Source organism: Salmo salar, chromosome 01 (assembly GCF_965601325.2).
Source record: "Salmo salar chromosome 01, fSalSal1, whole genome shotgun sequence".
In the NCBI taxonomy this organism is placed as follows: domain Eukaryota; kingdom Metazoa; phylum Chordata; class Actinopteri; order Salmoniformes; family Salmonidae; genus Salmo; species Salmo salar.
The window spans coordinates 176844064-176859703 of record NC_138291.1 but is presented as its reverse complement, the minus strand read 5'-3'; the positions used below and the strand labels follow the sequence as shown (position 1 = coordinate 176859703).

The 15640-nt window shown below is 42.9% G+C and overlaps 1 protein-coding gene across 2 annotated transcripts in view; it reads left to right on the top strand.

Annotated features, from left to right (window-relative positions):
• The first annotated feature begins 3835 nt into the window (after nucleotides 1–3835).
• Nucleotides 3836–15640, top strand: part of mapkap1 (MAPK associated protein 1) — a 125577-nt gene continuing 113772 nt past the window's right edge. Inside the window, exons 1-2 of one of the 2 annotated variants that reach the window (XM_082955283.1) lie at nucleotides 3836–4051; nucleotides 15008–15487. In XM_082955283.1, the coding sequence (XP_082811409.1) occupies nucleotides 15208–15487 (280 nt within the window). In that variant the 5' untranslated portion in view covers nucleotides 3836–4051; nucleotides 15008–15207. 2 annotated transcript variants of the gene reach the window in all.

Below are 15640 nucleotides of genomic sequence, written 5' to 3'. Positions count from 1 at the left end.
GCGTCCCTGCACAGCTATTTTCAGGTTTCTCCAGAGATGTTCGATCAGGTTCAAGTCTGGACTCTAGCTGGGTCACTCGAGGACATTCAGAGACTTGTCCTGAAGCCACGCCTGTGTTGTCTTCGCTGTGTGCTTTGGGTCATTGTCCTGTTGGAAGCTCATCCATATATTTAAATGTATATATTCTTATTCCATCCCATTACTTAGATTTGTGTGTATTAGGTAGTTGTTGTTGAATTGTTAGATTACTTGTTAGATATTGCTGCACTGTCGGAACTAGAAGCACAAGCATTTCGCTACACTCGCAATAACATCTGCTAACCATGTGTATGTGACCATGTGTATGTGACCAGATCCTGAGCGCTCTGGAGCAGGTTTTCATCAGGGATCTCTCTGTACTTTGCTCCGTTCATCTTTCCCTCAATCCTGACTAGTCGCCCAGTCCCTGCCGCTGAAAAACAGCCCCACAGCATGATGCTGCAACCACCATGCTTCACCGTAGGGATGGTGCCAGGTTTCCTCCAGACGTGAGACTTGGCATTCAGGTTCAATCTTGGTTTCATCAGACCAGAGAATCCTGTTTCTCATGGTCTGAGAGTCTTTAGGTGCCTTTTGGTAAACTCCAAGTGGGACTTCATGTGCCTTTTACTGAGGAGTGGCTTCCGTCTGGCCACTTTACCATAAAGGCTGATTGGTGGAGTGCTACAGAGATGTTTGTTCTTCTGGAAGGTTCTCCAGTCTCCACAGAGGAACTCTGGAGCTCTGTCAGAGTGACCATCGGGTTCTTTGTCACCTCCCTGACCAAGGCCCTTCTCCTCCGATTGCAGTTTGGCCGGGCGGCCAGCTCTAGGAAGAGTCTTGGTGGTTCCAAACTTCTTCCATTTAAGAATGATGGAGGCAACTGTGTTCTTGGGGACCTTCAATGCTGCATAATTTTGTTGGTACACTTCCCCAGATCTGTGCCTCGACACAATCCTGTCTCAGAGTTCTTATGACAATTCCTATGACCTCATGGCTTGGTTTTTGCTCTGACATGCACTGTCAACTGTGGGACCTTATATAGACAGGTGTGTGCCTTTCCAAATCATGTCCAATCAATAGAATTTTCCACAGGTGGACTCCAATTAAGTTGTAGAAACATCTCAAGGATGGTCAATGGAAACAGGATGCACCTGAGCTCAATTTCGAGTCTCATAGCAAAGGGTCTATTTACTTATGTAAAAACCTATTTTCACTTTGTCATTATGGGGTATTGTGTGTAGATTGATGAGGACATGTTTTTATTTAATCCATTTTGGAATAAGGCTGTAACGTAACAAAATGTGGAAAATGTCAAGGGGTCTGAATACTTTACGAAATGCACTGTAGGTACGAGGTGGAGACGAGTACCGTAGATCAGCACAGCCATGCTAAAAAAAGTGGTTTTGCACAACCTTGAGTGTACAATTGCTGTTCTACAACGGGTTACCAACTAAATAAAAATCTTTATTTTAATAAATGTATTCATAGGCTATTATTTCATCCCTTAGTGAAAATACAGGCCTAATCAGACACATCTATGGTTGCTAGCCAAGCTTGCTGGACATTCATCCCATCGGTTAGGTTGCCAGAGACGAAATGTAGTTGTTACGTCTTTTTGTTCTTTTTCTATGAACCTAATCCAGTTGCCGTGGTATATCAGACCGTATATGTCGCGTCGTGCCTAAGAACAGCCCTAAGCTCTGGTACAGTATATTGGACATATACCAAACCTCTACAGGCCTAATTGCTTAACATATATAATAGCATGTGAATCAACATTGTTGTTTATGGGCAGGTTTTTTAATTGACAATAAAGAGATACCATAAACCACACATGCAGAGAGAATCATACATCATACACGTCAGCTATATGGGATTCATTGTAGTCAGTGTGCTTGGGAAATATTACTGATATTTATTGGTATAACACTTGTAGTCATTTGATTAAATGTTTTTGTACGATGTGTACGACCATATATCAGTCATGGTGCGTAACTTTTTTCTGTTTCTATGTCCTGAAAAATAATAATGCATTTCACCTTCACCTGTTGTTCGTCAATCTCAAAAAATAGAATGAGTTATTTCCTAATGAGATTTACAATCTGCATGTAATTTCTTTTCCCACTGCAGAGGAGAATAGCATGATGTAATAGCACATTATCACTTGAGTTTGATAATACAATGACACATATTTATTGTGTCTGTCCCATTCCGGTTTCAAATTACAGTACAAATATTGTTTTTAAATGATGTGGTGTTGAATTCTGCAATCAAATGAATAAACTCCTTTTAATATGCATTCAATGGTTATGCAATATCCCAACCACTGAAATATAATTAATAATATTTTCTTATGCCATATCCCATCCACTGAAATAAACTGGAGGGTTCGAGCCCTGAATGCTGATTGGCTGACAGCCGTGGTATATCAGACCGTATAGCACGGGTATGACAAAACATTTATTTTTACTGCTCTAATTACGTTGATAACCAGTTTATAATAGCAATAAGGCACCTCTGGGGTTTGTGGTATATGGCCAATATACCACGGCTGAGGCCTATATCCAGGCACTCCGTGTTGCGTCGTGCATATGAACAGCCATTTGCCGTGGTATATTGTGCCTTATTGCTTAATTATATTTCGCTCCCATATAAATCCAGATTTCAGGACCATGTTCATTATAACCATATCCTTTACAATGGGAAAGGTACTATAATTATCCAATCCATTTGACTTGGGTAAAAGTCTGGCTAATACAGTATTAAAATCATATTTTTTTCTATACAGTATGTCTATCCTGTCATAACACAGCAGGGAAAAAATACAACTGAGAGCTTTGAGCCCTGTGCCTGATTCAACATTCCAACATTAAATCATTTTTAACATTTTGTAAATATTTCCACTTTAATGTTGCTACGGTTTCAAGGGAGAGGCCTATTCCCAAGTAAGGACAGACACTCTTTGTTGATACTCTCGCAATCCCTCTGAAACTGTTGCAGAGGTGACGGGGTGGAATGTTTTTCTGACTTTCCCCCCTTGAGCTATACGATGACACTCTCTTTTCACTTGACCTTGAAGTAGCAGTGTACCTCTCCCAGGAGTTGAGGGAGAGAGGAGCTCCTGTAATGGATGCAGCATTCATCACTGAAATATGCTCCTGTCAAAACCCCACTCTATATCCACAGAGCCTGTATGAGTTCCCAGGTAGCCTACAGAGTAAACGGAGCCCCAGTCAGAGGGCTGCGAGTGGATGGTTAGTTACCACATGCCATTTTTGTGTCACATGCAATATATAAGTTATTCATTTTTTTGTTATGGATTGAACACCCTATGCAAATGATGTATGTATGCATGCAGGCACAAACACAGACACTATTGCACACATGCATAAACATAAACAAAGAAATACATGAACACTCACACCAAAGATGGTTAGCCTGTCTACACACACGAAAAACACTCTCACAAGCACGTAATGTATAATGCTATAGACAGACAAGCTTGCATTCACACATATGCCTACGTATCTCATACTGTCTCTTAACAAATGTGTGTGATGATAAGTTTGCACACTAGTATATCACACACATACACACACACTATATAAATATTAAATAACATTTGCAGCAAACTACACTATGAATTTCAAACCTAATTGTAAAGAAAATGCAAAGTTGTTCAATTCTCTGTGACTGTTCATTGCAATTTATTAATTGGCTGTAGGTGAGCGCTTTGATTATTTCCTTAAATATTATTGGTTTAGCCAAACGTCTGTCAAGTTTTGTCTGTGGTGTTGTGTTTGGGGATGGGTCCCTCCCACCTTGCTTTGACACTCCACTTCCGGTGTGTAGGAACTGCATCAACACTGTCAACAGAGGAAATACATTGTCATGGAGTTTATTGTTGATTTTCTAAGAGTTAAAGTTTTTATTTTAGCGTTATTGAAATGAGACACTGTAACTGGACGTATGCACAGATGGTACATTGTATCTCGGAACTTTCGCTTCCTCGGATAAGGCATGAATAACGGTAGGTTATCAGGTTTGTAAGGCACAAATACCTAATAGTAGCTAGCGCAAGCCAAGGCCTTGCTAACGTTAGCTAGCTAGAGTAAGATTAACATTAGCTAGCTAGTTTAGCCTCTGTTTATTAGGAATTATAGAACTACAGTAGCTAGATACGTGTTTACGCTTGCTCGTTTACATCTTTTGGTTATTTCTACAAGCTCCATCTAGATAGGTACCTAGCTAAAGTAACCAAAATATATGCAGGTAGTTAGCTAGTTAGCGCGCGAGTTGCTAACTTACCTTGGCTAAACCCCTGGCATCACCACCAGTAGATAGGTACTATACCCAATTTGCTAGTTAATTTACTAACTTATTATCTTCTGCCGGCTATCGTGGTTACTGCCGTGTTTGGCACAAATGATAATGGTGATGATGATGCTGCTGTTAGCTTGCTAACGTTACTGCCTAGCCTAGTGTGCAGTCAGTTTGTAGCCAGTTAGCTATAAGCAGGCGAGGAAGCTTGAGTTGTCTGCTTCGTTCGTATTACCGAACTCAGGGATGGGCAACTTTGATGATAGGCCGCAGTGGCTTGCTGATCTGCATACCCACACACATGCAGTCAGAACCGGCCCTAGCCTTTTTGGGGGGGGGGCTTTGCACCCACCTTGCGAGCAAAACACTTTAGGGGATCCCCTTTTTTTGTTAATTTCCAGCAATTCTACATATTTTGCTATGGGCAGTAGAGAAAATGTTGCAGTTTTAAAGCAAGTTTTCAGCAATTCTACTAATTTTGCCAGGGATGGACAGAAGATTTAGCAATTGAATAACTCATTTAATGTAATTCTACTCATTTTCCCATGGGGCGGAGAAATTAAAATGAGTTGTTTTACAACAAATTTCCTACAATTTTACACATTTTGCCATTGGGTGGAAAGAAATGTTTGCTGTTTTTAATGTGGGTGAGAGTTACTATCAATCAGTGGTGGGACCCGGATCCGTAATTTGACCTTGGAGACCCGGCTCCGTAATTTGACCTTGGAGTCCGTAATTCGACCTTGATTACTACAACTGGCTGCTAAACAAATTTACCAATCTAAAAAATGTTAGCTGACATTGGATAATTGAGTGACTGACAGTGAAGAGAAACTGCTAAAGTAATTTTTGCCAATTTTTATAATTCCACTTGACTTATTCTAACTCTCAACAGTAAGTTGAGCCCCCCCCAGCTGAAAGATTCCACCCTGATACTATTGACCCATAGCTAGGGTGTCAGAACTGTGGGTGGTTATCAGCTAGCTAGCAGACAAAACAAATGCAAGACACCGGTGACACGTTTGCACCACCTTTTCTGGTGCATGTTTAGGATGTCAACAATAAGGCTGTGAAACAGGTTTTCAGTGCAATGCCTGTGTATATTGACTGTAAAGAAGGTTGCATTTTTTGTTGTTGTTGAACCTTACAAAGTAAGCAGCTGCTATTAATCTGGCATAGCTAGTGTTGTGTATGTAGTAGAGTAGAAGTCTGTCTCTCTCTCTCTCCAGATAATAGCACCTCTCCCGCCTCTGACTGACACTTACCTATGACCCCCCCCCCCGTCTCTTTCCATTTAGCCTACTGTAACCAGCATCTTCTTCTTCTGCTCCAAAAAAAAGTGGAGACTTCGTTGTTGTTGGGTATATTGGGGCATATTTAGCACAACTAGGATGCGGTGGAGGAGAGTGATGCCATGGCCTACCTGTTGCTCACCTCTGCAACAAACAAAAAAGGACAGACAGGGATTTGTCTCCATCGTTCAAGAGGTCACTGACACAGTAAAGGGCCGTCCACACCAAGGACGATAACTGTAACGATAACTATACCTATTAAACTATAAATGACTATAAAACGTTGGCGAGCATTCACACTAGAGGACAGTTTATCGTTCTACTGCGCTCCTGTCAATCAATTGATCAACTATCGTACTGCACGCTGTAGGTCTATTAATAATGTGGGGAAACAGACCATTCAGTGTTTTTTGACAACTACAAATAATACTTCAATGTACATATAATGAAAAATAAGATAGAAACTCATATTTAAATGTAGCAATTCGACAACAAATGCCGCTTATTAAATAACATTTTATTTGTCACATGCTCCGAATACAACAGTGAAATGCTGACTTTACAAGCCTTTAATCAACAATGCCGGTTTAAGAAAAATCAGTGTTAAGTAAAAAATTTAATAAATAATTAAAGAGCAGCAGTAAAATAACAGTAGTGAGGCTATATACAGGGTGTTACGGTACAGAGTCAATGTGGAAGCTATATACTAGGGGTACCGGTACAGAGTCAATGTGGAGGCTATAATCAGGGTGTTACGGTACAGAGTCAATGTGGAGGCTATATACAGGGGGTACCGGTACAGAGTCAATGTGGAAGCTATATACTAAGGGTACCAGTACAGGGTCAATGTGGAGGCTATATACAGGGGGTACCGGTACAGAGTCAATGTGGAGGCTATATACAAGGGGTACCGGTACAGAGTCAATGTGGAGGCTTTATACAGGGGGTACCGGTACAGAGTCAATGTGGAGGCTATATACAGGGGGGTACCGGTACAGAGTCAATGTGGAGGCTATATACAGGGGGGTACCGGTACAGAGTCAATGTGGAGGCTACATACAGGGGGTACCGGTACAGAGTCAATGTGCAGGGGCACAGGTTAGTTGGGTTATCCACTATAGTTATCCACAATTTTTGTAGTTACAATGCATTCGGAAAGTATTCAGACCCCTTCCCTTTTTCCACATTTTGTTACGTTACAGCCTTATTCTAAAATTGTTTAAATCATTTTTTCCCCCTTATCAATCCACACACAATACACCATAATGACAAAGTGAAAGCAGGTTTTTAGATTTTTTTGCAAATGTATTAAAAACAGAAATACCTTATTTACATAAGTAAATAGACCCTTTGCTATGGGACTCGAAATTGAGCTCAGGTTCATCCTGTTTCCATTGATCATCCTTGAGATGTTTCTACAACTTGATTGGAGTCCACCTGTGGTAAATTCAATTGATTGGACATGATTTGGAAAGGCACACACCTGTCTATATAAGGTCCCACAGTTGACAGTGCAAGTCAGAGCAAAAACAAAGCCATGAGGTTTAAGGAATTGTCCATATAGTTCCGAGACAGGATTGTGTCGGGGCACAGATCTGGGGAAGTGTACCAAAAAATGTCTGCAGCATTGAAAATCCCCAAGAACACAGTGGCCTCCATCATTCTTAAATGGAAGAAGTTTGGAACCACCAAGACTCTTCCTTGAGCTGGCCACCTGGGCAATCAGGGGAGAAGGGCCTTGGTCAGGGAGGTGACCAAGAAGCTGATGGTCACTCTGACAGAGCTCCATAGTTCCTCTGTGGAGATGGGAGAACCATCCAGAAGGACAACCATCTCTGCAGCACTTCTACTAAGTTTGTAACTTACTAGTTATCTAAGCAAGTGGCTGAATTAATAAGGTGACGGGGCATCATATTGTTAGCTTCCTGTTGTGTTTGAGAAGTCAAAACCCTTTGGATGAAATATCTGTACAGCTGCCACTGCTTGATTTCCTTGCATTTTTTTCTCTTGTCTGTTCTTGACAAGTCTGCTCCTCCCCCCTCTTCGCCAAGCAGAGGAGGCAGGTCCATTGCCCTAGCGACTCCAGACTCCACACAGACACAGCGTGTACACATGGTACTCCAGAGCCAGTACTGTTCTTCCTTCAGACAAGCATGCGGCAACTTTTTTTCATTTGCACAATGTCTCTCGTTCACATTCGCATGTAAATGTCCAAATACAACAAAAATGACATTTGGTAGCTCCTACCTATATATGTATAACTTTATGATCTGGATTGCCTGTCTTTGCAATTAGTTTATTTTCATTTTTGCACATTATCATATTTGGCTTGCAGCCTCAGTGGAAATTCGCTATTACTTGTGCTCATTTTGTTAGAATTCTGGTAATAGATGCCCAATGGGCTTTCTTTGCCTTTTTTTGGCGCACCCTTGTGTACTAAGCCAGTAATAAGGTACATCCCGGGATGAGAGAAGGATTGTATGGCGATATGAATACAGCTCAACCCTAGCATGTACTGACATGCATATGGAACTGATAGATGCGCATACACACACACACACACACACTCTACACACACACACACACACACACACACACACACACACACACACACACACACACACACACACACACACACACACACACACACACACACACACACACTCTACACACACATTATTCTTTAGTATTTATTTATTTTAATCAGATTTCTTTTTTAATTTCTGTGTTTAGTTGTTGTAGTTTCTTTATATATACTGTATATATATAGTCTAATTTCTATGTTAAAGTTTTTAAATGTACACTGCTCAAAAAAATAAAGGGAACACTAAAATAACACATCCTAGATCTGAATGAATTAAATAATCTTATTAAATACTTTTTTCTTTACATAGTTGAATGTGCTGACAACAAAATCACACAAAAATAATCAATGGAAATCCAATTTATCAACCCATGGAGGTCTGGATTTGGAGTCACACTCAAAATTAAAGTGGAAAACCACACTACAGGCTGATCCAACTTTGATGTAATGTCCTTAAAACAAGTCAAAATGAGGCTCAGTAGTGTGTGTGGCCTCCACGTGCCTGTATGACCTCCCTACAACGCCTGGGCATGCTCCTGATGAGGTGGCGGATGGTCTCCTGAGAGATCTCCTCCCAGACCTGGACTAAAGCATCCGCCAACTCCTGGACAGTCTGTGGTGCAACGTGGCGTTGGTGGATGGAGTGAGACATGATGTCCCAGATGTGTTAAATTGGATTCAGGTCTGGGGAACGGGCGGGCCAGTCCATAGCATCAATGCCTTCCTCTTGCAGGAACTGCTGACACACTCTAGCCACATGAGGTCTAGCATTGTCTTGCATTAGGAGGAACCCAGGGCCAACCGCACCAGCATATGGTCTCACAAGGGGTCTGAGGATCTCATCTCGGTACATAATGGCAGTCGGGCTACCTCTGGCGAGCACATGGAGGGCTGTGCGGCCCCCCAAAGAAATGCCACCCCACACCATGACTGACCCACCGCCAAACCAGTCATGCTGGAGGATGTTGCAGGCGTTCTCCACGGCGTCTCCAGACTCTGTCACGTCTGTCATATGTGCTCAGTGTAAACCTGCTTTCATCTGTGAAGAGCACAGGGCGCCAGTGGCGAATTTGCCAATCTTGGTGTTCTCTGGCAAATGCCAAACGTCCTGCACGGTGTTGGGCTGTAAGCACAACCCCCACCTGTGGACGTCGGGCCCTACCACCCTCATGGAGTCTGTTTCTGACCGTTTGAGCAGACACATGCACATTTGTGGCCTGCTGGAGGTCATTTTGCAGGGCTCTGGCAGTGCTTCTCCTGCTCCTCCTTGCACAAAGGCGGAGGTAGCGGTCCTGCTGCTGGGTTGTTGCCATCCTACGGCTTCCTCCACGTCTCCTGATGTACTGGCCTGTCTCCTGGTAGCGCCTCCATGCTCTGGACACTACGCTGACAGACACAGCAAACCTTCCTGCCACAGCTCGCATTGATGTGCCATCCTGGATGAGCTGCACTACCTGAGCCACTTGTGTGGGTTGTAGACTCTGTCTCATGCTACCACTAGAGTGAAAGCACCGCCAGCATTCAAAAGTGACCAAAACATCAGCCATGAAGCATAGGAACTGAGAAGTGGTCTGTGGTCACCACCTGCAGAATCACTCCTTTATTGGGGGTGTGTTGCTAATTGCCTATAATTTCCACCTGTTGTCTATTCCATTTGCACAACAGCATGTGACATTTATTGTCAATCAGTGTTGCTTCCTAAGTGGACAGTTTGATTTCACAGAAGTGTGATTTGACTTGGAGTTACATTGTGTTGTTTAAGTGTTCCCTTTATTTTTTTTGAGCAGTGTATATGAATTGGAAAGTATTTTTGTCTGTAATGTCTCGTACCCCAGGAAGACTAGCTGTCACCATTGGCGTCGGCTAATGCACCCCTCTGATTCAGAAGGGTTGAGTTAAATGCGGAAGACACATTTCTGGTGAATGCATTGTTTTAAAACTGACTAGGTGTCCCCCTTTCCTAATGGGGATCCTAATAAAATCTAAGTCTCTGCATAATTCTGTTACAGTGGAATTGCCCTTTGATTAAGGTGTGTAAATGTGCACAGGTTCAACTCCTGGTCCTGGGGTGTGTTTTTTAGTGCAAACCGTGGCGAAACATTTTACAACATAAAAGGTTTTGCAACGAAAACTAGAGTTTCTAATTTGAGAAATTCAGGTAGGTCCCTTCCAGTTTTTGCCCCGTTTGCTTCCGTTGAGTACCTAGTGAATACATTCCTGCTTTCCCTGACTTAGCTACACTATTACCATCTAGGGCTGCACAATTAATCACATTTTTATCGAAATTGTGATATTGACCATATTGCAAGATACTGTGATTTTTTTTGTTGTTGAGGGGAACGCTACACAGTCCGTTTTTATAGTTTATTCTGTTTTTCATCTCCTCACTGCTTTCCCACACACCAAACCCCGTACCTTGTCACTCAAGTAGGCACAGTTGGCTTGACTGTTGTATTCAGTCTCTCAATTTGAGTCTTCATGCTTCTGTTAGCCATTGCAGGCAGTCAAAAAACAAAAACAAAGCTGTTTTCAACTTTGCTTCTTTGTATAAATCAACGTTTTCTGTATTATACTATTGGTTTGTGTAAATTTATCTCTGCAAAACGCTAGTTAGTCTTAGCAAGATCCACATGTGCATAAAAAAAACTCATGCTTATCTATAACTAGCTAACTGACTAAATAAATGGACAAAACTTGCAGATATTATGGAGCTAGGAAGGGAAATCTGTCTACAAAATGTTAGCTCTAGTGGTGTCAGCATGTTGTTTGTGCAACAACGTTCTGAATCAGAGTGGAAGCATATTCTAAAACCTTTGTCTGAATGTAACATTAATTAAAATGTAATTAGGGTCCCCTGGGAAACACTGACCAACACTTTGGTTCCTAGTACCCTGTCACAACAACTCCTATACCTGGCTTTTTATTCGTTGTCATGCCAAACAACACCAATCATATAATTATATATATGCCATTTAGCAGACGCTTTTATCCAAAGTAACTTCTAGTCATGTGTGCATTTTTCTTTTACATATTGGGTATCTCGGGAATCCAACTCACGATCCTGGCGACCCAAGTGTTTTGATCTAAAACGCAATTGAAATCGCAATATTTAGATAAAAAAAAAAAATCATAATTAGAGTTTTTGCCCATATCCTGTAACCCTATTACCATCTATTGAGCAGAAGTTGAACGTATTCTAGCCTAGGTATTGATCAGGCGGAGTGAACGTATTCTAGCCTAGGTATTGATCAGGCGGAGTGAACGTATTCTAGCCTAGGTATTGATCAGGCGGAGTGAACGTATTCTAGCCTAGGTATTGATCAGGCGGAGTGAACGTATTCTAGCCTAGGTATTGATCAGGCGGAGTGAACGTATTCTAGCCTAGGTATTGATCAGGCGGAGTGAACGTATTCTAGCCTAGGTATTGATCAGGCGGAGTGAACGTATTCTAGCCTAGGTATTGATCAGGCGGAGTGAACGTATTCTAGCCTAGGTATTGATCAGGCGGAGTGAACGTATTCTAGCCTAGGTATTGATCAGGCGGAGTGAACGTATTCTAGCCTAGGTATTGATCAGGCGGAGTGAACGTATTCTAGCCTAGGTATTGATCAGGCGGAGTGAACGTATTCTAGCCTAGGTATTGATCAGGCGGAGTGAACGTATTCTAGCCTAGGTATTGATCAGGCGGAGTGAACGTATTCTAGCCTAGGTATTGATCAGGCGGAGTGAACGTATTCTAGCCTAGGTATTGATCAGGCGGAGTGAACGTATTCTAGCCTAGGTATTGATCAGGCGGAGTGAACGTATTCTAGCCTAGGTATTTTTCGCTTCCTTCATAGTTTACAGATGACATAGGCCAGGGCTCTCCAACCCTGTTCCTGGAGACCTACTGTCCTGTAGGTTTTCACTCCAACCTTAGTCTAGCACACCTGATTCTAATAATTAGCTGGTTGATAAACTGAACCAGATTAGTTACAACTGGGGTTGGAGCAAAAGCCTACAGGAGGGCAGTTCTACAGGAACAAGGTCGGAGACCCCTGACATAAGCTATTCTGTGTTCTCCTCTTCCCTTTCCACATCATGATAGGATTTCTAAGGCCGGGCGGTCGGTCTGATAAGACTTGAGTTTGCAATTGACACCACTTCATCACCTGCTTACGACTGCTAGAGTGTTTTCTTAGTGACATCTTGAGGGACGCAGAGGTTCCACGGAAAGCAGGAGAGTTGTCATATTTCACCAAGGCATCGCTCAGCAAAGCCATAATTATTTAATTACCTTTTTAATTAGCCAATTAGCATTGCTCTATAGTTATGTAATGCTATCTGCCAGTCTAAGTGAGACGGTGCTGGAGTAGTAGGCTAGATTAACAGTTGTGTTTTCCTACTAGAAGCTAACATATTGCAGGTTTTGGATTGTCAGACTGTTTCGCGGTTGTTGAAGGAATTGTTATTGTATTCCACCTAGACTCTGAAACAGTCGCTGTGCCTAGAACTCTGTCTCCGTGCCTGCTCCCTTTGTTCTATTTGGGGTGTCTTCTACTTGATCTGAGGCCGTTTGAGATGAAACTGCCAATCACAGAGTTATGTAACCATAGACAGATTGGTTTTAGTTGGCGTGCAGCACGTTTTCCTTGCATTAGGCTCTAGACTTAAGCTCCATCAACCATCCTTTTTGTTAGTGCTCATATCTTTTCACCAGATTTTAGGCCTAGTAAACATTTTGCCCATTGTATTCAGATTCAGAAGGGAATCAAAAACAAACATTTACTCTCTTTACCTAATGTCTTATTTTTATTTTACATTTGGTTCCCACCTTTATTCTAATTTCCTCTAGAACAGGGATGGGCAACTGATGGCGGTGGGAGGGGCCACAAAACATCTGAACTCATCTTGGAGCAAAACATTTTAGCGGCTCCCCTCTTGACAGTGAAGACAACAATGACAAATATTTGAACGTTTTTAAAGTTAATTTCTTGCAATTCTATACATTTTTCCATGAGGTGGAGAGAAGATTTTGCAATTTTCAAACTCATTTCATGCAATTCAATTTTTGTTGTGGGGCGGAGAGAGAAAATGGCTGTTTCTCCTATGATGTCTGATTATCAATGGGGCCCACCCCCCGGTCGATGTTTCTATATATTGAAAGGTATGCGACACCCGTTGCTGACAGGAGTTTAAAATCAAGCACACAGCCATGAAATCTCCATAGACAAACATTGGCAGTAGAATGGCCCTTACTGAAGAGCTTTATTTTCAATGTGGCACAAGTCACTTTGTCAAATTTCTGCCCTGCTAGAGCTGACCCCGGTCAACTGTAAGTGCTGTTATTGTGAAGTGGATACATCTTGGAGCAACAACGGTGCAGCCGGGAAGTGGTAGGCCACACAAGCTCACGGAACAGGATCGCTGAAGTGCGTAGCTCGAAAAAATCTGCAACACTTACTACCAAGGTCCAAACTGCCTCTGGAAGCAACATCAGCACAATAACTGTTTGTCAGGAGCTTCATGAAATGGGTTTCCATGGCCGAGCAGCCGCTCACAAGCCTAAGATATACCGTACGTTGGCTGGAGTGGTGTAAAGTTTGCCGTCATTGGTCTCTGGAGCAGTGGAAACGCGTTCTCTGGAGTTTTTATTTTATTTTACCTTTATTTAACTAGGCAAGTCAGTTAAGAACAAATTCTTATTTTCAATGACGGCCTAGGAACAGTGGGTTAACTGCCTGTTCAGGGGCAGAACGACAGATTTGTACCTTGTCAGCTTGGGGATTTGAACTTCGGTTACTAGTCCAACGCTCTAACCACTAGGCTACCCTGCTTCCCCACTCACTCTTCACCATCTGGCAGTCTGACGGACGAATCTGAGTTTGGCGGATGCCAGGAGAATGCTACCTGCCCGACTGCGTAGTGCCAACAGTAAAGTTTGGTGGAGGAGGAATAATGGTCTGGGGCTGTTTTTCATGGTTCAGGCTAGGCCCCTTAGTTGCAGTAAAGGTGAATCTTAACACTACAGAATACAATGACATTCTAGATGATTCTGTGCTTTCAACTTTGACAACAGTTTGGGGAAGACCCTTTCCTGTTTCAGCATGACAGTGCCCCTAGCACATATTGAGGTCCATACAGAAGTGGTTTGTCGAGATCAGTGTGGAATAACTTGACTGGCCTGCACAGAGTCCTGACCTCAACCCCATTAAACACCTTTGGGATGAATTGGAAGGCCGACTACGAGCCAGGCCTAATCGCACAACATAAGTGTCCAAACTCACTAATGCTTTTGTGGCTGAATGGAAGCAAGTCCCTGCAGCAATGTTAGCAGAAGAGTGGAGGCTGTTATAGCAGCAAAGGAGGGATCAACTCCATATTAATGCCCACGAGCAGGTGTCCACATACTTTTGGCCATGTTGTGTAGCTGGTCGCTAGACTAACTTACCAATCTAAAAAATGTTTTGCCGAAATGGGCTAATTGAATGACTGTCAGTGACTGTCATAACATTAGAACCTCTGATGAAGAACCACATTTCCAAATTGCACCTTGTGTATTCTAGTATTCTAATTCTCAACAGTAAGTTGAGACCCTGACTGAGTTCCTAAAAAAAACAAAGTATTGATCCACAGACCTACAAAAGGGGTGTCTGTCCACCAATTGTTCAATGTTTCGCTCTTAAACTGGTGTTTAGTTAGCCTCAGAAGAAATATGGAGAACGTGGCTTATGAATTGAATACATCATTTCTCGTCCTTGTATTGCATATTGTGGGCACACACTAATCTCTCCTAACTTTGCCCCAACAGGCCGGCACACATGTCCCATGGAGAGGAGAAAATAACCCCGAAGAAGAGAAGGAAAAAGAAGACGGCTCTGTTGCCCGGCTCCTAAAGTGATCAAGCACCCTCAAACAGAGAGAGGGGGTAATAAAGGCAGAGGGAGAGTGTGAGGAGGTAAGGAAAGATCGAAGGGGGAAACAGAAACAAAGCAGTGAAACGAGCAAACAATGGCTTTCTTGGACAACCCAGCCATTATCTTGGCCCACATCCGGCAGTCCCATGTGACCAGCGATGACACGGGCATGTGTGAGATGGTGCTAATCGACCACGACGTGGACCTGGAGAAGTGGCAGCTGGCCTCGGTGCCCGGCAGCAGTGGAGGTTCACTGGGTTCGGGCTCCCTAGGCGAAGGGGGCAGCGGAGGGGAGAACCCGGGCTGTGACCTCTCGCAGTCATTGGACATCACCTCCAGCTGGGACTTTGGCATCCGCCGACGCTCCAACACAGGTAAACAATAGGGGGCTCTGACTGTGGCAGGAGAAACCAGTTGGTGGACGAGCGAGCTGTTTGTTGGGGGCTGCCGTGTGGAATCCAGATCAGTGGTTTACTCACAGAGGCTAGTTGGCCAGTGGTGTGGTGCTTTTTGTTATAGAAGGCAGC